Source organism: Tachyglossus aculeatus, chromosome 2 (genome assembly GCF_015852505.1).
Source record: "Tachyglossus aculeatus isolate mTacAcu1 chromosome 2, mTacAcu1.pri, whole genome shotgun sequence".
NCBI lineage: Eukaryota > Metazoa > Chordata > Mammalia > Monotremata > Tachyglossidae > Tachyglossus > Tachyglossus aculeatus.
Genome location: NC_052067.1, coordinates 130,546,113 through 130,572,851, shown reverse-complemented (window position 1 = coordinate 130,572,851; position 26,739 = coordinate 130,546,113). Strand labels below are relative to the sequence as shown.

Genomic DNA, 26,739 nt, shown 5'->3' with positions numbered 1-26,739 from the left:
TAGCCTCTCTTTCATGGATCAGGCCAAAGGAAGAAAACTGAAGCCACACCGAAGCAAGAGATATCTCTGTCTGCTGTCCAGAATCTGGGGTTGTCTTAAAAGACAAATGAATTATTTGTGTTAAGCACTTATTATATGTCAAACTCGGATAGATGGAGTTCAGGATCTAATTTAAGAAGGACAGCAGATATTTAATCCCGATTTTATAGCTGAGGAAACTTGGGGCCCAGGGAAGTTAAGTGACTTGCCTGAGGTCATACAGCATACACTTTAAGAGAAGCAGTGTGGTTAGTGGAAAGAGTATGGATTTGGGAGTCAGAGGACATGCTCCCCTTTATGGACTGTGAGCCCATTGTTGGGTAGGGACCGTCTCTATATGTTGCCGATTTGTACTTCCCAAGCGCTTAGTACAGTGCTCTGCACACAGTAAGCGCTCAATAAATACGATTGAATGAATGAATGAATGTGGGTTCTAATCCCGGCTCCGCCACTTGTCTGCTGGGTAACCTTGGGCAAGTCACTTAACTTCTCTGTGCCTCAGTTCCCTCAACTGTAAAACAGGGATTAAGAATGTGAGCCCCACGTGGGACAACCTGATTACCTTGTATCTACCCCAGTGCTTAGAACAGTGCTTGGCACATAGTAAATGCCTAAAAATACCATAATTATTATCATTATTATTAGTGACAGAGCCAGAATTAAAACCCAGGACCTCTGGCTCTCAAGCCCATGCTTATTTCACTACACCAGATTGGTTCTCAATCACTTTTCAGCGTGGCTCAGTGGAAAGAGCCTGGGCTTTGGAGTCAGAGGTCATGGGTTCTAATCCCAGCTCCGCCACTTGTCAGCTGTGTGACTCTGGGCAAGTTACTTAACTTCTCTGTGCCTCAGTTACCTCATCTGTAAAATGGGGATTAAACTTGTGATCCCTCTGTGGGACAACTTGATTACTTTGTATCTACCCCAGCGCTTAGAACAGTGCTTTGCAGATAGTAAGCGCTTAATAAAGGCCATTATTATTATTATTTTGAATTGGATGTACATTAAGAGGGTCCTTAATGATGTGTTATTACTCACATTTATTACCCAGAGTTTGGATGCTTATTTCATTCTCCCATTTGAGTTGACTATTGTATATATTAATTGCTAACAATGATCTGAATACAGTGCTAAGTTCTGGGGTAGACACAAAAATCAATCAATCAATGGTATTTACTGAGCATTTACTGTGTGCAGAGCACTGTACTAAGGGCTTGGGAGAGTACAGTACAACAGAATTAGCAGAAATGTCCCCTGACCATAATGAGTTTACAGTCTAGTGGGGGAGACAGACATTAATATGAATAAATAATTTATAATATATGATTTAAAAACTAATCTGTTAGGCATCAAGTCACTTGGCTTAAGAGAAGCTGCGTGGCTTAGTGGAAAGAGCACAGGCTTGGGAGTCAGAGGTCATGAGACAGACATTAATATGAATAAATAATTTATAATATATGAAAAAACTAATCTGTTAGGCATCAAGTCACTTAGCTTAAGAAAAGCTGCGTGGCTTAGTGGAAAGAGCCCGGGCTTGGGAGTCAGAGGTCGTGGGTTCAAACCCTGGCTCCGCCAATTGTCAGCTGTGTGACTTTGGGCAAGTCACTTCACTTCTCTGTGCCTCAGTACCTCATCTGTATAATGGGGATTAAGACTGTGAGCCCCGCGTGGGACAACCTGAACACCTTGTAATCTCCCCAGCGCTTAGACCAGTGCTTTGCATATAGTAAGCGCTTGATAAATGCCATTATTATTATTATTATTATTATTAGTGGAAAGATCACGGGCTTGGGAGTCAGAGGTCGTGGGTTCTAGTCCCGGCTCCGCCACTGATCAGCTGTGTGACTTTGGGCATGTCGCCTGACTTCTCTGTGCCTCAGTTACCTCATCTGTAAAATGGGGATTAAGACCGTGAGCCCCATGTGGGACAACCTGAGAACCTTGCATCTCCCCCAGTGCTTAGAACAGTGCTCGGCATATAGTAAGCGCTTAACAAATACCATTATTATTATTATTATTAATTTCTCTGGGCCTCAGTGACCTCATCTGGAAAATGGGGACGAAATCCCTCTACCTCCAACTTGGGTCGTGAGCTCCCCGTGGGACTGTGTCCGACCTGATTGCCTTTTATCTACTCCAGTGCTTAGAATGGTACTTGACACATCGTAGGTGCTTAACAAATACCATCATTATTATAAGAAGAGTTTCGGAGTGTGATGCTGCCAGGCTCCAGACCAAACTAATAGGCCTACAGAGCCATAGTGCGTTCACCCTTCTCTGTGATGGGAAGGTCTAGGACTCCCCACAAATGCCACATCAGACTCCTTCGGTGTCCTTTATAGGCTGTATTCAGCACCAGATGGTGAGACGGGATCAGAGGCAATGCAATTCTAGGATGAAGTCAGTCTCCTAGCACTGATCTTCTGCTCATCTCAACACAGCTTCGCTGGGTGGTACGTGGGAGGACAATGAGTGGCAGCTGGGAACCCAAACATCTGTTCTGGGGAGAGCTGAAATTGGGAAATGCTAAAGTAAAGAGGGCAGAGGAAATGTTTTAAGGAAACTGTCAAATAGAACTACAACCCATCTGAATGCCACAAACAGACTTGCAACAGTACTTCCTTCCTCCCTTCCTCTCCCTCTCGTCCCCCTCTCCATCCCCCATCTTACCTCCTTCCCTTCCCCACAGCACCTGTATATATGTATATATGTTTGTACATATTTATTACTCTATTTATTTATTTATTTTACTTGTACATATCAATTTTATTTATTTTATTTTGTTAGTATGTTTGGTTTTGTTCTCTGTCTCCCCCTTTTAGACTGTGAGCCCACTATTGGGTGGGGACTGTCTCTATATGTTGCCAACTTGTACTTCCCAAGCGCTTAGTACAGTGCTCTGCACACAGTAAGCGCTCAATAAATACGATTGATGATGATGATAGTACTACAATCAAGATAGGCTCTTCCTTAGACTGTGAGACCCGTGTGAGACAGGGACCGTATCGCACTTGACGGTTTGTGTCTACCCTAGCGCTCAGTACAGTGGTTGGCACATAGCTAGCACTTAAATACCTCGATTATTGCTATTATTTGAGCAGAAGCTTTGCAAGGATCTTGATGCAAGGAAGTAAAAGAGACAGGCGCTGCAAACATCACAACCCAACAAGAGATAGTCTCCTCACGTACACAATGGTCCCACATTGTTCTTTTCAGTCACACACACAGACACACACCCCATACATGTGATTTTCAACTTCAGTGGCATCTTCTTCCAGTATAGAAGACAACTCTATACACACTACATATCCACACATATACATACTCTGAGGAGGGCCAAGGTGATGAACCAGCCAATTTCCGGCAAATCCTACACACAACCGTAGCTCGATATCAGCCATTGTTAACTGGGGAGCATAAGGTCCACTGATGTAAGGATAGACAAGGAGACAGAAAACCAATTTAATGAGGGTCATGGATCATTCGGGAGACTGACAGCAAGCAGGACCAAGAGGTCATCGATACTGGACCAAACAGAAGGCTTGTTAGACGCATTTATTTTTCCAATGTGGTGTATTCGGGGTTCCAAGAAACAGGACAGTATTGCTTCGTAAGAGTGCCATAGCAGACGGGTTTCGTGAGGAAAAATTAAATCGATCGCAGCCTCGTTTCGATTTTACCTCGCTACCCCATAATTTAACCTGTCTGGCAACTCATCCAAGCTAAAGCCAGAAGTCATAACTAGGGTGCCAAGGCATTAACCCAGCTTAGTTTTTGCCAGAACTACTGACAAACCACACCATTTTGTCCCCACCCTGCTCAATTCACTTTTAAATACCTTACAAAAATACCCTTGCAGGCTTCTCATTTAAAATGGGTACTATTTGATCTTTACCTTTGGAAAACACTCTCGAGAATGGAGGAATTCTATTAATCGCCCTAGGTGACTATTACTTTGCTTACCACAAGATGTTCTGCATAAACAGCGACATTATTTACCAGGCAAATTGAGCGGCCTCTCTGCTCTCCCCCAGAGACGCAGTCAACAATATATCCCAAGCAAATGGCATTCATTCCTCGGCACAATAGCTACTGTGGACATGCCTGCCAAGTACAAAGCTTCAGTTATTGTGGATATGGCAGCAAGAACTCACGCTGCGAACACGATTAGCATCTTTGGCAATTAAGAATGCTCTGCATTATTCTTTCAGGACTGGGGCTCAAAAAAGGGAGGGGGAAATTACTCTACAGGAAGGTGGAAAAAGCCAACCTGTTTTAGTTGGGGGAGAGAGGGAGATAGGGGAAGAGAAGCTCTCCTTCTCTTTCCTTAAAGTTAGCCAAGTTCATGTTCCAAAAAATCCTATAGGAATTTGTCTCTTTATTTTTAAAAGTGAAGAAAAATCACACACTTAAAAAGAGGAAGGCATTTTCATTTGCCATTCATGTGCTTTCTAAGCACGGTTAGAAAGAAGTGTTATTTTTCAGCTAGTGTTAGAACTTCTGTTGGGCAAAAAGAGTTAGAAGAACCTGGATTTCGATCGCAGCTTCTCGACTTGTCTGCTGTGTGACTTTCCCAAGAAAGTCACTTAATTTCTCTGTGTCTCAGCTATCTCCCCTGTAAAATGAGGGTTATGACTGTGAACCTCATATGGGACATGGACTTTGTCCAGGTTGTGTCCCTTGTGGGCAGGGAACATGTCCACCAACTCTGTTATATTTAGTCTCCCAAGCGCTTAGTACAGTGCTCTGCACACAGTAAGCGCTCAACCTGTCTACATGTTTTATTTTGTTGTCTGTCTCCCTTTTCTAGATTGTGAGCCCGTTGTTGGGTAGGGACCGTCTCCATATGTTGCCGACTTGTACTTCCCAAGCGCTTAGTACAGTGCTCTGCACACAGTAAGCGCTCAATAAATACGACTGGATGAATGAATAAATGAATATGATTGATAGATTAGCTTGTATAATTATGATATTTGTTAAGCACTTACTATGTGCCAGACACTGTTCTAAGAGCTGGGGTGAATACAAGCAAATCAATCAATCAATCAATCAATCAATCGTATTTATTGAGCGCTTACTATGTGCAGAGCACTGTACTAAGCGCTTGGGAAGTACAAATTGGCAACACATAGAGACAGTCCCTACCCAACAGTGGGCTAAAAATGGGGTTGGACAGAGTTCTGTCCCACATGGGGCTCACAGTCTCAATCCCCATTTTACTGAGGCACAGAGAAATCAAATGACTTGCCTAAGGTCACAAAGCAGACAAGGGGCAGAGCCGGGATTAGAACCCATGACCTTCCGAATCCCGGGTCAGTGCTCTATCCATTATACTACAATGTGTCTCATGCTCTTGAATCTGGCCTAGTGCTTACTACTAGAGAAGCAGCATGGCTCAGTGGAAAGAGCCCAGGCTTAGGAGTCAGAGGTCATGGGTTCTAATCCCACATGTCTACTGGGTGAACTTGGGCAAGTCACTTAACTTCTCTGAGCCTCAGTGACCTCGTCTGTAAAATGGGGATTAAGACTGTGAGTCCCACATGGGACAACCTGATTACCTTGTATCCCCCCAGTGCTTAGAACAGTGCTTTGCACATAGTAAGTGCTTAACAAATGCCATTATTATTATTATTATTATTATTATTATTATTATTATTACAGTACCTGGCACAAAGCAAGCACTTAACAAATGCCATAAATAAATATATAAGCTCTACTTAGGAATATTTGCTCTATTTACTTCAACTTCCTCATTTGTGGACGTCCAATTCATTCAATTCAATTGTATTTACTGAGCGCTTACTGTGTGCAGAGCACTGTACTAAGCGCTTGGGAAGTACAAATTGGCAACATAAGTTGGCAATAATCACAACAAGCATCAGTGTTTCAACCTTTAATGTCACTTAAGGGAAGCAGCAATTACCAATTCATTCATTCATTCAATCGTATTTATTGAGCGCTTACTGTGTGCAGAGCACTGTACTAAGCGCTTGGGAAGTAAAAGTCGGCAACATATAGAGACGGTCCCTACCCAACAACGGGCTCACAGTCTAGAGGGGGGAGACAGACATCAAAACAAAACACGTGGACAGGTGTCAAGTCGTCAGAATAAATAGAAATAAAGCTAGAAGCACATCATTAACAAAATAAATAGAACAGTAAATATGTACAAGTAAAATAAATAGAGTAATAAATCTGTACAAATATATATACAGGTGCTGTGGGGAGGGGAAGGAGGTAGGGCCGGGGGATGGGGAGGAGGAGAGGAAAAAGGGGGCTCAGTCTGGGATTCCATTTTGATAAGATAAACTGAGACTGGAATTACCTTGTCACACAGAAAATGGGGGTTCAGAGAACCCCAAGAAACAAAGTATCAATAGAAAATACAAAATTTGTAGAATTGAAGGTCTTGAGGTTCATTCATTCATTCAATTGTATTAACTGAGCGCTTACTGTGTGCCAAGCAATGTATTAAGTGCTTGGGAGAATACAGTATAACAATAGGCACATTCCCTGCCCACAATGAGCTTCCAGTCTAGAGGTCTTTCCTCAAGGTTTAGAAAGATGGGGGAAAGTTGCAAGGAAAGGAGAGAGAAGAGGGGAGGGGGGAGAAGAGGAGAAGCATACACATACAGATGGATCACTAGCTCGAACACAATTGTTGATGGATTGTTGATGAAAACCTTTGGTTTTAGGCTGGGTTTCCAAGGTTCAGGGTGGAACACAATTTACACTTTCTTCAGCTGCACTGTGTAGCCAAAGCGCTGCCGTGCTTCTGCAAGGCTATTCTTTCTCTTTCGTTTTGGGTAGTCTAACGCCGCTTAAGTCCGTGTTATCAATTCCAAACCTAACCAGGGCGATGAGCCACAGATATCGTCCTGTGGGGAGTGCCTTCTGTTCTCCATGGCCAGTAATACACCATGATGTGGAGATGGTTTTAATAATACTAGTAATAATAACAATTATGGTATTTGTTAAGTGCTTACCATGTGTCAGGTACGGTAGAGACAAGATAATTAGATTGGAAGTCAGATGGTCATGGGTTCTAATCCCAGCTCCGCCACTTGTCTGCTGTGTGACCTTGGACAAGTCACTTCACTTCCCTGGGTCTCAGTTAACTTATCTATAAAATGGGGATGGAGACTGTGAGCCCACGTAGGACAGAGACTGTGCCCAACCTGATTTGCTTGTATCCACCCCAGCCCTTAGTACAGTGCCTGGCACACAGTAAGCGCTTAACAAATACCATAATTATTATTATTATTTGAGACCCAATTCTTAGTCTGACCCCATTTCAGGGTGAGTGGGGTATCTCTAAATGGGGCTGCCTAGATACCAGGATGGGAGCTTTTCGACTCGGGGATGAAACCATGTCAGTTGCCTACTTAGACTATGAGCCCCATATGGGAAAGGGACTGTTATCCAGACTGATAAACTTGTATCTACCCCAAAGCTCAAAACAGTGCTTGACACATAGTAAGCGCTTAATAAAAGCCATAAAAAAACAGAAACAATCTTTAATTTACAATGAATCGATCAATTCTACAATGGTCTTTTCTGCTACTCCTGCCACATAAATATGATTTCAATGTATCAGTGGTATTTGAGCACTTATCTGTGTGTAAAATATTGTGCTAAGTGCTTGGGAGAGGAAGCTGCAACAGAATCGGTAGACATCATCCCTGCCACAAGGAGTTCATTTCACTAGCAAAAGAATGGTCTTCAAAGATGAAGAACCACTATAAATAAACATTACAGAGCACTTATAACAAAAACATCCCAGACCTCTCTCACGGGGCACAGTGCTTGAATAACACGAGTTTACGTTGAAAGGATGAGGAAACAAAATTCAACAAAATTACCTAATTTAGACTAGAGGATAAAATTACTTCACCTGCTCCCAATAGACTGATCAACCAGCTAGAAATAATCTGTTTGCAGTATCTCTCCATTCATTCTCTTTAGGTTGCCAAGAATCAATCAATCAGCATTTACTGAGCATTTACTATTTGCACAGCACTGTACTAAGCGCTTCGGGAGAGTACAATTGACAGACACGTTCCCTGTCCACAACCGACAGTCTAGAAAACCAAATTCTTGCCTTTTGACAATGAAAAATTTTTGATAGCTCTACCAAATATGACGACTTGAAATTAGATTTTCCCTTAAAAGTATAATCCATTTCCTGGCAGAAAAATCATTTTTGTATCATCGTATTTTGGGTCTTCACAAAACATGTTTTTACCACAATTTTATCTAGACTATGACTTTGGCCCTTAAATTCTGGGAAATATAGCTAGATTTTGACAAATGGGTAAAACCTCATGCCTAGGAGACTGTGATTATCACTTCACACACAAACCCTGGAACACACGTTATCGTAATGATGATGAGGCTATTTTGAATGAATGAATGAACGAATGACCCCTTCTAGACTGTGAACCCGCTGTTGGGTAGGGACCGTCTCTTGCACTTCCCAAGCGCTTAGTACAGTGCTCTGCACACAGTAAGTGCTCAATAAATATGATGGAATGAATGAATGGCTTCTATTTTGAAGAATCTCAAAGGACTTCATGCTTCCTTTATTACCCATGGGAAACGAGGGAGCCGACAATACTTTTTCCAATTCACAGGTAAGGAAAGAGGTAAATCACCTGTAATGATAATTACAATAATTACATTTGTTCAGCGCTTACCACATGCCCGGCACTGTACTAAGCGCTGGGAGTGCAAGATGGCCAAAAGGAGGGATAGAAAAGCAGGTTGGTCTAGTTGAAAGAGTGCAGAACTGGGAGTCAGATGACCTGGCTTCTAATCCCGGCTCTACTCCCTCCTATTTTGTGACCTTGGGTGAGTCACTTTAGCCTCTCTGGGCCTGTTTTATTACTATAAAATAGAGATTCAATACATGTTCTCCCTCCTCCATAGATTTGAGCCCCGTCTAGGAGAAGGGCCTGCGTCCAACCTATCTCGTATCTACCGCAGAAGCTAGTACATAGTAACTGCTTAACAAATACCACAATTATTATAATACCACAATTACAATAATTGTAACGCACCAGTCTTCTTCGGGATGGGAAAGGTAGACAGGGCATTTGCCATGGAATTTAATTCTCCCCTTCCCCCAGACTTATAAATCAGGTTTATTACCTTCCTTTGACCCTGCCCAAGTTCTGCCTTCATTGTTGACAGCTAAGAACAGTGCCCTAATAAAAGCCTAATTCTTTATGTTCTCTATTATGCAGCCCACTTGAAATGGTGTAGTGGATGGACCACGGGATGGCGAGTCAGAAGGTCATGGATTCTAATCCCGGCTCCACCACATGTCTGCTGGGTGACCTTGGGCAAGTCACTTCACTTTTCTGTGTGTCACTTACGTCATCTGTAAAATGGGGATTGAGACTGTGAGCTCCACGTGGAAGAGGGTCTGTGTCCAACCCGATTTGCTCGTATCCATCCTAATGCTTAGTACAGTGCTTGGCACATAGTAAGCCCTTAACACTACAATTATTTTGATTAATACATTTTTTAATCCTCCCCAGGATTCCTATTTCACAGACCACAAGAATCCACTGTGAGCCCGCTATTGGGTGGGGACCGTCTCTATATGTTACCAACTTGTACTTCCCAAGCGCTTAGTACAGTGCTCTGCACACAGTAAGAGCTCAATAAATATGATTGATTGAATGAATGAATGAATCCAAATCTTTCCCTCCAAATATCATTATTATTATTATTAATGACAAATGTCATTATTATTATATTTCGTCATCATCATGATAATAATAATAATGGTATTTGTTATGCACTTACTATATGCCAAGCACTGTACTAAGCACTGAGATAGATACAAGGTAATCAGGTCCCATGTGGGGTCAACAGTCTAAGTAGGAGGAAGGACAGGTATTGAACCCCCATTTTGCAGATGAGGGAACTGAGGCACAGAGAAATGAAGCAACTTGCCCAAGGTCACACAGCAGATAAGTGGCAGAGCCGGGATCACAACCCAAGTCCTCTGACTTCTAGTCCCCTGCTCTATCCATTAGGACACCCTGGTTCTCAATATCCACTGCGTGTGGAAATAATTTTCCCTCTTCAATCATTTATCCCATCCTTGCCCTACAGACTTCATTTTGTTCACACCTGCCCCGTCTTGAAGCCAGTCTAAATTCTAATTCATTGTTGGGAGAGGGTGACTGTTAAAAAGAGGAGGTCTCCACTGGAGACCTAATGGAATGGAGTGGGAGAAGAAACAGAGTAGAAGGGTTGAAAGCAGTATGGATTAGAGGAAACAGCACAAGCTTGGGAGTCAGAGGACCTGGGTTCTAATTCTGTCTCTACCAATTGCTGCTGTGTGACCTTGGACCTGGGTTCTAATCCTATCTCTACCAATTGCTGCTGTGTGACTTGTGAGCCCGCTGTTGGGTAGGGACTGTCTCTATGTGTTGCCGACTTGTACTTCCCAAGCGCTTAGTACAGTGCTCTGCACACAGTAAGCGCTCAATAAATATGATTGATTGATTGATTGTGTGACAAATTCTCTGTGCTCAGTTTCCTCATCTGTAACATGGGATTTCAATACCTGTTCTTCCTCCTGCTTAGAAAGTGAGCCACATGTGGGATAAGGACTGTGTCCGATCAGATAAACTTTAATCTACCCCAGTGGTTGACACAGACAGAGTAAGCATTTTACAAATACCATTTTTTTTTTAAAGTTAAAGAATTTCTGCAGTTCCTAACTCTCAGAGCTCTGGGTTCACGAATTTCTGGGAATGAATCCCAAGTGGTAGATGACAGGTATTCAGGAGCAACTGAGTTTGGAGCGTCTGAATCACATGTAATCACACTCACTTCAACCTTATGCAGAGGAAGTTTGCTCTTCTGAAATACTAGTGAAAGGTAAACTCCTGGCTTTGATTCAACTTTCCTCCTTTCTCGCTGGTTAACTGACTTGTTGGAGTTCAGAATATGTGACGGTTCGAACGACCTTTTCCAGATTTCCCCACAATCACCCAGATGAATCAGCTTCTGCTGAATGACACGTAGCCTTTTGTGGCCTTTTGTCCTTGAAACATGGCTCTGAAACTACATAAATGTAATGTGCATGCAGATAATTAGGGGCAAGACCAAAATGTCCCGGAATAACTGGATATGGTAGGTTCAGGGAGTGGGCACAGAGCCCTGTATGATGTGTGCTATTTTTTAAGCCCTTATTATGTGTCAGGGACCGTACAAAGTGCTGGGGTAGATACAAGATAATTGGGTTGGACATAGTCCCGTCCCACACAGGGCCCACAGTCATAATCCCCAATTTACAGATGAGGTAACTGAGGCCCAGAGGAGTGAATTATTATGGTTAATATTATGGTATTTGTTAAGTGCTTACCACTATTAAGGTATTTGTTAAGTGCTTACCACGTGCCAAGCACTAAGCACTGGGGTAGATACAAGGTATCAGGTTGTCCCACAAGGGGCTCACAGTCTTAATCCCCATTTTGCAGATGAGGTAACTGAGGCATGGAGAAGTTAAGTGACTGGCCCAAGGTCACACAGCAGACAAGTGGCAGAGCCAGGATTAGAGCCCACGTTCTTCTGCCTCCCAAGCTTGTGCTCTATCCAGCACTGGGGTGGATACAACTCACAGTCTCAATCCCCATTTTACAGATGAGGTAACTGAGGCACAGAGAAGTGAAGTAACTTGCCCAAGGTCACACAGCAGACAAGATTAGAGACACTGTGCCCAAATTTGTTTCAGAGTAGGAGTTGGGGTGAAAAGGAAGGGGCAGATATTGGAGACGTCATGTAGTAAGGATCAACAGGATATAGTAGATTGAATGAGAGAAAAGAAAGACAGCCAGAGTCAAGGGGCTGAGGATTGTGAGCTGGTAGTACACGGAAGATGGCAACGTTTTGGATTGAGATGGGAAAATTGGGGAGATCTATTTCAGTCGTGCTGAGTTTTGAAGACCTGGCAGGAACAGCCAAATAATGCTCTCCTGGAGGCAAGAAGAGATGTGTCAATTAATCAAAGGTGTTATGAAATTGTATTGATCAATCATATTTATTGTTTCCTTTGTGCAGAAACAATACTAAGTGCTTGCAAGCGTACAACAGAGTTGGTAGACACGTTCCCTGCCCACAGAGAGCTTTTGGTCTAGAAGGGGAGACAGACATTAATATAAATTATGAGTATCAATCATTTACTGAGCACTTAATGTGTGCAGAACAGTATATTAAGTGCTTGGGAGAGTACAATATAACAATATAACAGAGTTGGTGGGCATGTTCCCTGCCCACGATGAGCATACAGTACATAAGTGCTGTACGGCTGGGGAAGGGGTGAATAAAAGGTACAAATCCAAGTGCAAGGGCGACACAGAAGGGAGTGGGAGAAGAGGAAATGAGGGATTAGCTGGGGAAGGCCTCTTGGAGGAGAGGGGCTTTTAATAAGGCCTTGAAGGTGGGGAGAGGGATCGAACGTCGGATATGAAGGGAGAGGCGGCAGTGATGAGTGGGCGGCAGATAGATGAGATGGAGGTACGATGAATAAGTTGGCATTAGAACAGAAAAATATGTAGGTTATAGTAGGAAATCAGAGGTGAGGTAGGAGAGGGCAAGGTGATTGAGTGCTTTAAAACAAATGTAAGGAGTTTCCATTTGATGCAGAAGTGGAGAGGTGAGGTAGGAGAGGGCAAGGTGATTGAGTGCTTTAAAACAAATATAAGGAGTTTCCATTTGATGCAGAAGTGGAGAGGTGAGGTAGGAGAGGGCAAGGTGATTGAGTGCTTTAAAACAAATGTAAGGAGTTTCCCTTTGAAGCGAAAGTGGATGGGCAACCACTGGAGGTCCTTGAGAGAAGCAGTGTGGCTCAGTGGAAAGAGCACAGGCTTTGGAGTCAGAGGTCATGGGTTCAAATCCCAACTCTGCCAACTGTCAGCTGTGTGACTTTGGGCAAATCACTTAACTTCTCTGTGAGGTCACTTAACTTCTCTGTGCCTCAGTTACCTCATCTGTAAAATGGGGATTAAAACTGTGAGCCCCACGTGGGACAACCTGATCGCCTTGTAACCTCCCCAGCACTTAGAACACCACTTTGCACATAGTAAGTGCTTAATAAATGTCATCATTATCATTATTATTATTAGGAGGGGAGAAACATGGACTCAATAGTTTTGTAGAAAAATGATCCAGGCAGCAGAGTGAATTCTGGACTGAAGTGGAGAGAGAACAGATGTAGGGTGGTCAGAAAGGAGGCTGATACAGTAATCAAGGCAGGACAAGATAAGTGCTTGGATTAACATGGGAGCAGTTTGGATGGAGAGAAAGGGTGGATGTTAATGATGTGAAGGTTGAACTGACAGGATTTAGTGACAGGCTGAATATGTGGCTTGAATGAAAGAGGTGAGATGAGGATAATGCTTTGAGACAGGGACAAGTGAGGACGGGAGGTTGGTGGTGCCGTCTACAGTGATGGGACAGTCAGAGGGAGGACAGGATTTGGGTGGAAAGATAAGGAGTTCTGTTTTCATCATGTCAAGTTTGAGGTGTCAGTAGGACAGCCAAGTAGAGATGTCTTGAGAGCAGGAGGATATAGGAGGCTACAGAGAAGGAGAGAGAGATCAGGGTTCGAGATGCAGACTAGGGAATCACCTACATAGAGATGATAGTTGAAGCCATGAGAGCAAATTAGTTCTCCAAGGGAGTGGGTATAGATGGAGAATGGGAGGGGACCTAGGACTGAGCCTTGTGGGACCCCCATAGCTAGAGGGTGGGAGGCAGAGCAGGAGCTCATGAAGAAGAATGAGAATGAGCAGCCAGAGAGACAGGAGGAGAACCAGGAGAGGACAGTGTCAGTGAAGCCAAGGTTGAATCGTGTTTCCAGGAGAAGGGGGTGGTCCACAGAGTCAAAGGCAGCTGAGAGGTCAGGGAGGATTAGGATGGAGAGCCCAATGGATTTGGTAAGAAGGAGCTTTCTTGGTGACCTTTGAGAGGGCAGTTTCAGTGGAGTGGAGGGGGTGAGAGCCAGATTGGAGGGGGTGAAGAAGAGAAGTGGAGGGGAGGAAGTAGAGACAGCAGGTGTAACAACTCGCTCAAGGAGTTTGGAAAGGAATGGTAGGAGGGAGATGGGGCGATAACTGGAAGGAGCTGGAGGGTTGGGTGGGGGGGTTCTTTAAGAAAAGGAGAGACGTGGGCATGTTTGAAAGTATTGGGGAAGATGCCACAGGAAAGTGAACAGTTAAAGATGGTGGTCAGGGAAGGAATAAGGGAGGGGGTGAGCATTTTGAAAAGTTATAAAGGGATGGGCTTGTATGTGAGGTGGAGGGGGTTCATTCATTCATTCATTCAATCGTATTTATTGAGCGCTTACTGTGTGCAGAGCACTGTACTAAGCGCTTGGAAAGTACAAGTTGGCAACATATAGAGATGGTCCCTACCCAACAGTGGGCTCACAGTCTAGAAGGGGGAGACAGAGAACAAAACAAAACACATTAACAAAATAAAATAAATAGAATAAATATGTACAAATAAGAGTAATAAATATGTACAGACATATATACATATATACAGGTGCTGTGGGGAGGGGAAGGAGGTAGAGTAGGTGGGAGATGTCCTCTTGAGATACAGTTGGGAGAGATGGGAGAGTTGAAGAAAGAGTAGGAGGAGGGAGGATCTGGAGAGCAACAGGGAGATTTCAAGGAGAGCATGCCTGACGGTTTCAATTTTCTCAAAAAGTACGTGGTCATGTCATTAGGGGTAAGAGATGGTGTGACTGGGTTTTGAGGAGGGAGTGCAACATCCGGAAAAACTGGTAAAGACAATGAGCACGGGTATCAATAAGGATGGAGAAATAATGTTGCAGGGCAGAGGAGAGGGCGGAGTTAGAACAGGAAAAAATGAAATTGAGGTGGACAAGTTCGGCTCGATATCTGGATTTTTGCAGGCAGTGCTCTGTGACTCGTGCTGACTGGGAAGGCGATCCAAGGCTGTGGGTTAGCAGTCCTCTCACTCAATACTCTGTTGTATTGAAAGTACAAGTACTCTATTGTGTACAGTATTGTACACTGTTCTCCATATAGAAAACACTCAATCAATACCACTGATTGAGGGTTGTGTGCAAAACACGGCACTAAGTGCTTGGGAGAGTCTTGCCTTGTCTTAGGCCGTCGAGTCATCTCTGACCCATAGCGACTCCATGGACACATCTCTCCCAGAACGCCCCGTGTCCATCTGCAATCGTTCCGGTAGTGGATCCAGAGAATTCCCTTCGTAAAAATTTGGAAATGGTTTACCACTGCCTTTTTCCGCGTAGCAAACTTGAGTCTCTGCTCTCAACTCTCTCCCATTCCGCTGCTGCCCAGCACAGGTGAGTTTTGACTTGTAGAAGATTGTCTTCCACTCGCTAGCCACTGGCCAAGCTAGGAATGGAATGGGTAGGCCTCTGCTTGACTCTCCCTCCCGTATCCGAGACTGGTTGAGTACTGGACACTCTCCAGCTGCGATTCTGAGAGGGGCTTGGGAGAGTACAAAAGAGTAAATAAACGTAATCCTTTCTTTTAAGGAGTTTACAGTCTAGCTGGAGACATGGATTTAAAATAAAGTATTGGTAGGGGAAGAAACCAAGTACCAAGTACCAAGAAACCAAGATATGTACGTAAGTGTGTGGGGTTGGGAGTAAGGGTGAGTACTTATGTGCAGTGCAGGACTACAGGCTGGACAACATCTTAGGAATTTCTTTTTTAGTCTCTCTTCTACCCTACTGATCTCACCAGAAAGCAGGGGAAATCTGTGCCTAGCCCTAATGATAAAAATTATGGTACTTGTTACACGCTTACTATGTGCCAAGCAATGTGTGAGCCCCACATGGGGACAAGCTGATCACCTTGTATCCTCCCCAGCACTTAGAACAGTGCTTTGCACATAGTAAGCTCTTAACAAATGCCATTATTATTATTATTATTATTATTATTATTATTATTATTAAGTGCTGGGGTAGATACAATTTAATCAGGTTGGACACAGTCCCTGTGCCACATGGGGCTCACACTTAATCTCCATTTTCCAGATGAGGTAACTGAGGCCCAGAGAAGTTGAGTGACATGCCCAAGGTCCCACAGCAGACACGTGGTGGAGCCCGGATTGGAACCCAGGTCCTTCTGACTGCCACTGTGCCATGCTGCTTCTCTAAATACACCTCAGTTTTGGAGCTGGCCCTCTGGCCAAAGTAACTAGACTGTAAGTTTGTTGTGAGGAGGGAATGTGCCTATTTATTGTTGTATTGTCGTCTCTCAAATGCTTAGCATAGTGCTCTGCACACAGTATGTGCTCAATAAATATGATTGAATGAATTTAATGAATGAAATGTCCACCCCTACACCTACTAGTCTGGGCTCCAGCAGCTGCAGAGAGATTTCCAGCAAAGAGAACGACACACCACCTCAAATGAAACCCTAGATATCGCTACACTGCAAGCTCATCTCTAGACTTCAAGCTCATCATGGGCAGGGAACGGGAATGCTAATTCTGCTTTATCGTACTATTCCAAGCGCTCAGTACTGTGCTCTGTACCTAGTAAGCGCTCAATAAATATGACTGACTGATTGATCTGCAAGAGGCCCAGATGGAAAGGCCTGGTCCTGGGCTCTGGAGAGTTTGGTGTTTGCCATGCTGACACACTCAGAACAGTCCTTAGCTGATCCAAAAGCTTTGATACACCTCCCAAGGTAAACAGTAGCCTCAAACCCCATTGTGGATGAATTCCATCATCAAAACTTCGAAGAATCAAACTATTTACAAAGCTGAGGCTCTTCCCCTCCACCCAGCCCTAAAGCACTAATTTACATATCTGCAATTTTATTTATTTGTATTGATGCCTGTCTCCCCGACTCGAGACTGTGAGCTTATTGTGGGCAGGGAATGTTACTGTTTACCGTTGCATCGTGCTTTCCCAAGCGCTCAAAACAGTGTTCGGCACCCAGTCAGTGATAAATAAATATGACTGACTGAATAAATGAATAGGCTCAGGTACAGAGTTGAAATGGTCAGCTGGTTGGAGAGGAGGTCAAAACAATCGGAAGAGGCCCTGGCCATGAACTTCTTGAAACCACATTTGTGGGATGTCTTCCAGGATGGATCTGAAATCTGACCATTTTTTTTTCCAAAGCATCCCACGGTACATGTCAGCTGAATGGAGTCTGCCAACCAATTCTGAACACCAGTTTTTCCAAGAACTGAAATCCAGCCATCAGCATCGAGCCGAAAACGACACGGTTCGATGGAGGTTGGGACTTTGGGTGTCAATGACTGGCCAAGTTTAGCTAGAAGGACTCTCCTTGACCTACCTTAATCAATCGTATTTATTGAGCGCTCTATGCAGAGCACTGCACTAAGCACTTCATCAATCGTATTTATTGAGAGCTTACTGTGTGCAGAGCACTGTACTAAGAGCTTGGGAAGTACAAGTTGGCAACATATAGAGACAGTCCCTACCTAACAGTGGGCTCACAGTCTAGAAGGGGGAGACAGAGAGCAAAACCAAACATACTAACAAAATGAAATAAATAGAATAGATATGTACAAGTAAAATAAATAAATAGAGTAATAAATATGTACAAACATATATACATATATACAGGTGCTGTGGGGAAGGGAAGGAGGTAAGATGGGGGGTGGAGAGGGGGCTTGGGAGCACTTGGGAGAGTACACTATAACAGATACATTCCCTGCCCACAGCGAGCAGATGCACTCCCTGCCCACAGTGAGCTTACAGTCCAGAAAGGGAGAGAGACATTAATATGAATAAATAAATTATGGATCAGGACCGCACCTGGAGTTTACAGTCCTCTACCAGTCTCGGCTACGGGAAGAAGAGTCAAGCAGAGGCCTACCTATTCCATTCCTAGCTTGGCCAGTGGCTAGAGAGCGGCAGGCAATCTGCTACAAGTCAAAACTCACCTGTGTTGTGCAGCAGCGGCTTGGGAGAGAGTCAAGGGCAGAGACTCAAGTTGACTGCACAGACAGAGGCAATAGTAAACCAATTCTGGATTTTTACCAGGAATACTCTATGGATACACTACCAGAATGATTGTAGGTGGAGATAGGGCGTTCTGGGAGAGATGTGTCGGTGGCATTGTTATGGGTCGGAGATGGCTTAAAAAGCATAAGACAAGATGGACATAAGTGCTGTGGGGCTGAGGAGGTGGTGAACAAAGACAGCAAAACAGGGTGATGCACAAGGGAGTGGGAGAAGAGGAAAAGAAGGCATATTTGGGGAAGGTCTCTTGGAAATGTGTCTCCAAGAGGCTTTGAAGATGAGGAGATTAATTGTCTGTTCACTCATTCACTCAATCGTATTTATTGAGCGCTTACTGTGTGCACAGAACTGTACTAAGTGCTTGGGAAGTACAAGTTGGCAACATATAGAGACGGTCCCTACCCAACAGCGGGCTCACAGTCTAGAAGGGGGAGACAGAGAACAAAACAAAACATATTAACAAAATAAAATAAATATGTACAAATAAAATAAATACATAAATAGAGTAATAAATACGTGCAAACATATACACATATATACAGGTTGGATAAAGTCCCTGTCCCAAATGGGGCTCACAGTCTTTACCCCCATTTTACAGATGAGGTAACTGAGGCAGAGAAGTGACTTGCCCAAGGTCACACAGCAGACAAGTGACAGAGCTAGGATTAGAAGGCCTGTGCTCTGTGCACTAGACCATGCTGTTTTTCCCTTTTGAAAAAATGCTTCCCCCCCACACACACTCCACACTTTATGGAAGATCATCACCTTAATGTATTAATATCTGTCTCCTCCTCTATACTGTGAGCTTGTTGTGGGCAGGGAATGTGTCTGTTCATTGTTGTACTGCACTCTCCCAAGTGCCTAGTAGAGTACTTTGCACACATTAAGCGCTCAATAAATACAACTGAACTGAATCGCCTATTCCTAAGCCGTAAAGCAAAGACCATAGGAAGAGGGAGGGCATTCCAGGCCAGAGGCAGGAAATGGGCGAGAGGTCGGTGGCGAGACAGGAGAGATCGAGGTAAAGGAAGTGGTTTGGTATTAGAGGAGCAAAGTCTGGGGGCTGGCTTGTAGTTCGAAAGCAGTGAGGTGTGGAAGGAGGAGGCAAGGTGATTGAGTACTTGAAAGCTAACGGCAAGGAATTTTTTTAGGATGCAGAGGTGGATGGGTAACCAGTGGGGGCTCTTGAGGAGTAGGGAAATATGGAAAGTTTCCCCCAACACTAGAAGGTTGATTGTCACGAGTGATCTTTAAGCACTTTTTGATCATTTGTTCCTTCCTTCATCACCTCCTAAATTTCCTTACACCCAGACATGAGGTTTCCATGGAGACGCTTGGGAGGTTCCCCACTGTGTACGCGGGGACTTGGGAACCCAATTCAACTTCTGTCTAGCCTGGATTCAGTCCTGAGGACAGGGCTGAGACTTAACAAAAAGTTTTAAAATTACCTTGTTCCAATCTAAAGCACAGGGAACGCTTTGCAGCATCTATTTCGGGACTCGGGTGATCCAGAACATGTCTACACCACTGAAGAGGACTCAGGGATTTCTCTCGTGGAGTAGGTGTCTTGGAAGATGCCACATATAACCTGAAATGAAAAAAATATGCATTATTAAATGATTTGTCAGTTTCCCTGCGGACAGCAAATAAGTTGGCATTTACACTCTCATTCCCCTGATTAGAATCCTCTCATTGTTTCTGTAACGGCAGAGTGCTCACCAGGTCATGGTTCAAATTAAGTTATAATGGTATTTATTAACAATAATAATAATTGTGGTAAATGTCAAGCACTTACTATGGGCCACACACTGTACTAAACACTGGGATAGATACAAGTTAATTAGGTCAAATACAGTATCTGTTCCAGGTAGGAATCACAGTCTAACAGGAAGTGGGAACAGTTACTAACCTCTATTTAACAGATGAGGTAACTGAGGTACAGAGAAGTGGAGTGACTAGTCCAAGGTCACACAGCCAACAAGTGGCAGAGCTGGGATTAGAACACAGCTCCCAACTCCGAGGCCTGTGCTCTTTTCATGAGGTCACACTGCCCCACTATTAAATGATTACTGTGTGCCAAGCACTGGACTAAATATTAACCCAGTCAATTAATGGTATTCATTTATTTTTTTAAATGGCATTTAAGTGCTTACTATGTGCCAGGCACTATACTAAGTACTGGGGTAGATACAAGACAATTCATTCAATCGTATTTATTGAGCGCTTACTGTGTGCAGAGCGCTGTACTAAGCGCTTAGCAATCAGATCAGACACAATCCCTGTCCCACATAAGGCTCCCAGTCTTCATCCCCATTTTACAGAGGAGGTAACCGAAGCCCAGAGAAGCCGAGTGACTTCCCTAAGGTCACATAACGGGCAAATGGCTTAGCTGGGATTAGAACTCAGGTCCTTCTGACTCCCAGCCCATGCTCTATTCACTGAGCCACGCCGTTTCCCAGTGCTTATTTATTGAGCGCTTTACGGAACACTGCACTAAGCACTTGGGAGAGTACAATACAATAGAATCGACAGATGCGATCGCTGCCCATTAGGAGTTTAAAGTCAACCACGCTTCATGGTCTATGAACATCCCTAAGGCATTGGCAAACTTCAGGATACCATAACTTCCCTGAGCCTCAGTTACCTCATCTGTAAAATGGGGATTAAAACTGTGAGCCCCCTGTGGGACAACCTGATCACCTTGTTACTTCCCCAGTGCTTAGAACAGTGCTTTGCACATAGTAAGCGCTTAACAAATGCCATTATTATTATACAGTCCTGTCAGTCATTTCAGTTTATTATCAGATTTTGCACTTTTCATTCATTCAATCATATTTATGAGCGCTTACTGTGTGCAGAGCACTGTACTAAGTGCTTGGAAAGCACAATTTGGCAACATGGAACGGCATGGTGGTGGCATGGAAAGTTAAGCTAGCAGATAACCCACTGTCTGGGATGTCCTGGACTACCTCCCTGCTCACTCATTCATTCAATCAATTGTACTTACTGAACATTTACTGTGTGCAAAGCACTGTATTAAGCACTTAGGAGAGTACAACAATAAACAGACAAGTTCCCTGCCCACAACAAGCACTCACCCGCCCCTCTCACTCCCAGAATCTACCAATTAAAGCCCCAACCTACCAATTCATTAACTGCATTTATTGGAGGTCTAGTGTGCAGAGCATTTTCTGAGATATTTGGAAGACGACGAGAGTTAGTAGACAGAACATTCCTGCCCTCAACAAGTTTACTCTTGAAGAGGAAGAGTTTCGGCTCTGCCTCAGGTTTTCAAATGTAAACTTGAAAACCTAGTCTCCCTTCTTCTACCCTTCTATAGCTGCCCAGGTGGAGGATGGGGTGTGTGGGAATGCCTGCATGTATAACAATGATGACCGCTCTGCACACAGTAAGAGCTCAATAAATATGATTGAATGAATGCTGGTATTAAAAAATTTCTATGTGCCAAGCACTGTTTTAAGCACTGTGGCATATACAACCTAATCAGGTTGGACACGGTCCATATCTCATACAGAGCTCACTTTCTTAATTCCCATTTTAATTCCCTTGTATCTCCTCTTGCCTTCAGGACATCTCCATCTGGATGTCTGCCCACCATCTAAAACTCAACATGTCCAAGACTGAGCTCCTTATCTTCCCTCCCAAGCTCTGTCTTCTCCCAGACTTTCCTGTCACTGTGGATGGCACTACCATCCTTCCCATCTCACAAGCCCGCAACCTTGGTGTCATCCTCGACTCCGCTCTTGCATTCACCCCACACATCCAATCCGCCACCAAAGACTGCCGGTCCCACCTCCGCAACATTGCCAAGATCCGCCCTTTCCTCTCCATCCAAACTGCTACCCTGCTCATTCAAGCTCTCATCCTATCCCGTCTGGACTACTGCACCAGCCTTCTCTCTGATCTCCCATCCTCGTGTCTCTCTCCACTTCAATCCATACTTCATGCTGCTGCCCGGATTATCTTTGTCCAGAAACGCTCTGGGCATATTACTCCCCTCCTCAAAAATCTCCAGTGGCTACCAATCAATCTGCGCATCAGGCAGAAACTCCTCACCCTGGGCTTCAAGGCTGTCCATCACCTCGCCCCCTCCTACCTCACCTCCCTTCTCTCCTTCTACTGCCCAGCCCGCAACCTCCGCTCCTCCACCGCTAATCTCCTCACCGTACCTCGTTCTCGCCTGTCCCGCCGTCGACCCCCGGCCCACGTCATCCCCCGGGCCTGGAATGCCCTCCCTCTGCCCATCCGCCAAGCTAGCTCTCTTCCTCCCTTCAAGGCCCTGCTGAGAGCTCACCTCCTCCAGGAGGCCTTCCCAGACTGAGCCCCTTCCTTCCTCTCCCCCTCGTCCCCCTCTCCATCCCCCATCTTACCTCCTTCCCTTCCCCATAGCACCTGTATATATGTATATATGGTTGTACATATTTATTACTCAATTTATTTATTTATTTATTTATTTATTTTACTTGTACATTTCTATCCTATTTTATTTTGTTGGTATGTTTGGTTCTGTTCTCTGTCTCCCCCTTTTAGACTGTGAGCCCACTGTTGGGTAGGGACTGTCTCTATGTGCTGCCAATTTGTACTTCCCAAGCGCTTAGTACAGTGCTCTGCACATAGTAAGCGCTCAATAAATACGATTGATTGATTGATTCAGAGCTCTCCACCACCTCGCTCCCTCCTACCTCATCTCCCCTCTCTCCTTCTCCAGCCCAGCCCGCACCCACCGCTCCTCTCCCACTGCTAGCCTCCTCACCGGGCCTCGTTCTCGCCTGTCCCGCCGTCGACCCCCGGCCCACATCCTTCCCTTGGCCTGGAATGCCCTCCCTCCACACATCCACCAAGGTAGCTCTCTTCCTCCCTTCAAAGCCCTACTGAGAGTTCACCTTCTCCAGGAGGCCTTCCCACACTGAGCCCCCTTTTTCCTCTCCTCCTCCCCATCACCCCCCCCGCCCTACCCCCTTTCCCTCCCCACAGCACTTGTATATATTTGTACAGATTTATTACGCTATTTATTTTACAAGTACATATTTACTACTCTATTTTATTAATGATGTGCACATAGCTATAATTCTATTTATTCTCATAGTTTTGATACCTACTCGTTTTGTTTTGTTGTCTGTCTCCCCCTTCTATATGCTGCTGACTTGTACTTTCCAAGTGCTTACTACAATGCCTTGCACACTGTAAGTGCTCAATAAATACAATTGAATGAATGAATGAATTTTAAGATGAGGGAATTGAGGCTCAGAGAAATGTAGTACCTTGCCCAAGGTCACACAGCAGACAAGGGGCAGAGCCTGGATTAGAACCCACATTCTTCTAACTCCCAAGTCCGGGCTCTATCCACTAACTCATGCTGCTTCCCCTATGTGTATGTGTGTCTGGGGGAGCAAACTGCCCCTTGCCCAAGTCTATAATAATAATGATGGCATTTGTTAAGCACTTAGTATGTGCAAAGCACTGTTCTAAGCACTGAATAATTATGGTATTTGTTAAGCGCCTGCATGTCAAAAGGTCAGTCTAGTCCCTGTCAACACCTGGCAGGCTGAGATTGCCTGGAGCCAAGAGAGGCAGATCCTGTGGGTGTGGGGAGCCAATTGTGGGGGAATGGGGGGCAGAGAGGGAAGCAGCGTGGCTCAGTAAAAAGAGCCCGGGCTTTGGAGTCACAGGTCGTGGGTTCAAATCCCCGCTCTGCCAATTGTCAGCTGTGTGACTTTGGGCACGTCACTTAACTTCTCTGTGCCTCAGTTCCCTCATCTGTAAAATGGGGATTAAGACTGTGAGCCCCACGTGGGACAACCTGATCACCTTGTATCTCCCCAACGCTTAGAACAGTGCTTTGCACATAGTAAGCGCTTAACAAATATCATCATCATCAGAGAGGGGAAAGAGAGGGGAGAGGCAAAGAGGAGAGAGAGAGAAAGAGAGAGAGAGAAAGGGGAGAGGGAGAAGGGCGAGAGGGAGAAGGGCGAGAGGGAAAAGGGGGAGAGGGAGCAGAGGAAGAGGGACAAGGGGGAGAGGGACAAGGGGGAGAGGGACAAGGGGAAGAGGGAGAGAGAAAGGGGGAGAAGGAGAGAGAAAGGGGGAGAGGGAGAGAGAAAGGGGGAGAGGGAGAGAGAAAGGGGGAGAGGGAGAGAGAAAGGGCAGAGGGAGAAGGGGGAGGGGGAGAGGGAGAGAGAGAAAGGGGTGAGGGAGAGAGAGAAAGGGGGAGAGGGAGAGAGAGAAAGGGGGAGAGAGGAGAGGGAGAAAGTGGGAGAGGGAGAGAGAGAAAGGGGGAGAGGGAGAGAGAGAAAGGGGGAGAGGGAGAGAGAGAAAGGGGTGAGGGAGAGAGAGAAAGGGGGAGAGGGAGAGAGAAAGGGGGAGAGGGAGAGAGAGAAAGGGGTGAGGGAGGGAGAAAGGGGGAGAGGGAGAGAGAGAAAGGGGTGAGGGAGAGAGAGAAAGGGGGAGAGGGAGAGAGAGAAGGGGGAGAGGGAGAGAGAGAAGGGGGAGAGGGAGAGAGAGAAAGGGGGAGAGAGAGAGAGGGGGGAGAGGGAGAAGGGGGAGAAGGGGAAGGGGCAGAGGGGGAAGGGGGAGAGGGAGCAGAGGGAGAGGGACAAGGGGGAGAGGGACAAGGGGAAGAGGGAGAGAGAAAGGGGGAGAAGGAGAGAGAAAGGGCAGAGGGAGGGGGAGAGGGGCAAGGGGGAGAGGGGCAAGGGTGAGAGGGTGGTGAGGGAGAGGGAGGGGGGAGAGGGAGAGAGAGAAAGGGAGAGGGAGAGAGAGAAAGGGGGAGAGGGAGAGAGAGAAAGGGGGAGAGGGGGAGAGGGAGAGAGGGAGAGAGGGGGAGTTCTCTTTTGTCAGCATAGATTATTTAATGAGTTTCCCAGGCATTCCAGTGGTTTCAGAACTCTGAAGAGCCCTTAAAACAGGCAATGTTCAGGTAACATTCTGAATAAACCTAGACCAAGGACAAGAATGTACCAGCCCCAGAACTATTCTTCAAGGACGGATGGGCTGGTTGAGAGAGGAGATGAACATTTTCGCTGGATTGTCTAGTATGTATTTTAAAATTTGAGTTAGAGCATTTAATGAGCTTGGTAAGATGGCTCTTGACTGTGAGTTCACTGTGGGCAGGGAACATATATAACAACTCCGCTGTATTGCAATCTCCCAAGCACTTAGGACAGTAAGCGCTCAAATACCATTGATTGGTTGACTGCTGGCAGAGGACGGAATGTGAAGAAATGGCTTCAGGATTTCCTGAGTGATTTTGGAAATTCACAAAACCCACAATACAATTCCGGAATTGAGATAATCAGGCACACACACACACAAATGGGAACGAACTAGAGGATGATCTCAAAGGCACACACTGTCATTAACAAAATTAGAGCTAAGGGTTCTCCAAATTTAGAAGTGCAGGTTGTAACTTCTAGTCTTAACATGACCAGGTTACTATCCTAAGCAACATGTATTAAAACCAACTCTACCTTTTTATACCCCTCTCAGGATGGGACCTGAAGAGTTTCCAGGACTCTACCAGTCTCGGCTATGGGAGGGAGAGTGAAGCAGAGGCCTACCCATTCCATTCCTAGCTTTGCCAGTGGCTAGCGAGTGGCAGGCGATCGGCTACAGGTCAAAACTCCCCTGTGCTGGCAGCGGCCTGGGAAAAAGTCAAGGGCGGAGACTCAAGTTGACTGCACGGAAGGAGGCAATGATAAACCACTTCCCGATTTTTACCAAGAAAACTCTCTGGATACACTACCAGAACGATCGCAGATGGAGGTGGGGGGCTCTGGAAGAGATGTGGCAATGGAGTCGTGGGTTGGAGACGACTGGACAGCATAAGAAGAGACAAGACCTTTTCATAAGCGCTAACACTTCTTACACTCTAGAGGTAAAACCCACCAGTAAAAATAATCACACAACAGGCTATCCCGAGAAGCAGTGTGGTGTAGTGGAAAGAGCATAAGCCTGGGATTCAGAGGATCTGAGATCAAGTCCTATCTCTGCCAGTTGCCTGCTGTGTGATCTTCTCGGTGCCTTAGTTAGACTCGGTCCCCTTTTAGACTGTGAGCCCACTGTTGGGTAGGGACTGTCTCTATATGTTGCCAACTTGTACTTCCCAAGCGCTTAGTACAGTGCTCTGCACACAGTAAGCGCTCAATAAATACGATTGATTGATTGATTGATTAGTTTCCCCATTTGGGGATTCAATGCCTGTTCTTCCCACTACTTATGACTGTGAGCACCACAGGGGACAGGGGCTTTGTCAACCTGATCGTCTTTTAACTGCTTATGCAGGATTAGTACAATAGATGGCACATCAGAAAGGCTTAACAATTACCACAACTATTGTGATTATTAATACTATATAATACATTTGTAGATTACCTAATTTACTCCTACAAAAAAGTGACTAGCAACAAGATTCATAACAATTCTCTTCACCAGAGATATTTATTGTAGGAATGTATAAACAAGCTTTCACCTATGTTACTATATTAACATTTTATTGCTTACAAAATAAATTGTTGCTGTGAAAGTTGTAATTATGTTCATTAAAAATAAATTGGGTCTTCCATGCACATTTTCCATTTTGTCAATAATATGAAGAATATTAATGCAGCGTGGCTCAGTGGAACGAGCACGGGCTTTGGAGTCAGAGGACA

General features: G+C 44.9%; 1 protein-coding gene and 1 non-coding gene across 2 annotated transcripts in view; both read right to left on the bottom strand.

Moving 5' to 3' along the window:
• SLAIN1 (SLAIN motif family member 1) overlaps positions 1-26,739 on the bottom strand; it is a 110,960-nt gene that overhangs the window by 61,913 nt on the left and 22,308 nt on the right. Inside the window, exon 5 of the mRNA XM_038763050.1 lies at positions 19,519-19,658. Within this exon, the coding sequence (XP_038618978.1) occupies positions 19,519-19,658 (140 nt within the window). The remainder of the gene's footprint in view (positions 1-19,518; positions 19,659-26,739) is intronic.
• LOC119924719 lies at positions 15,414-15,551 on the bottom strand. Its single transcript, XR_005449415.1, has one exon. It is a non-coding gene; the product is annotated as a small nucleolar RNA SNORA7 (small nucleolar RNA).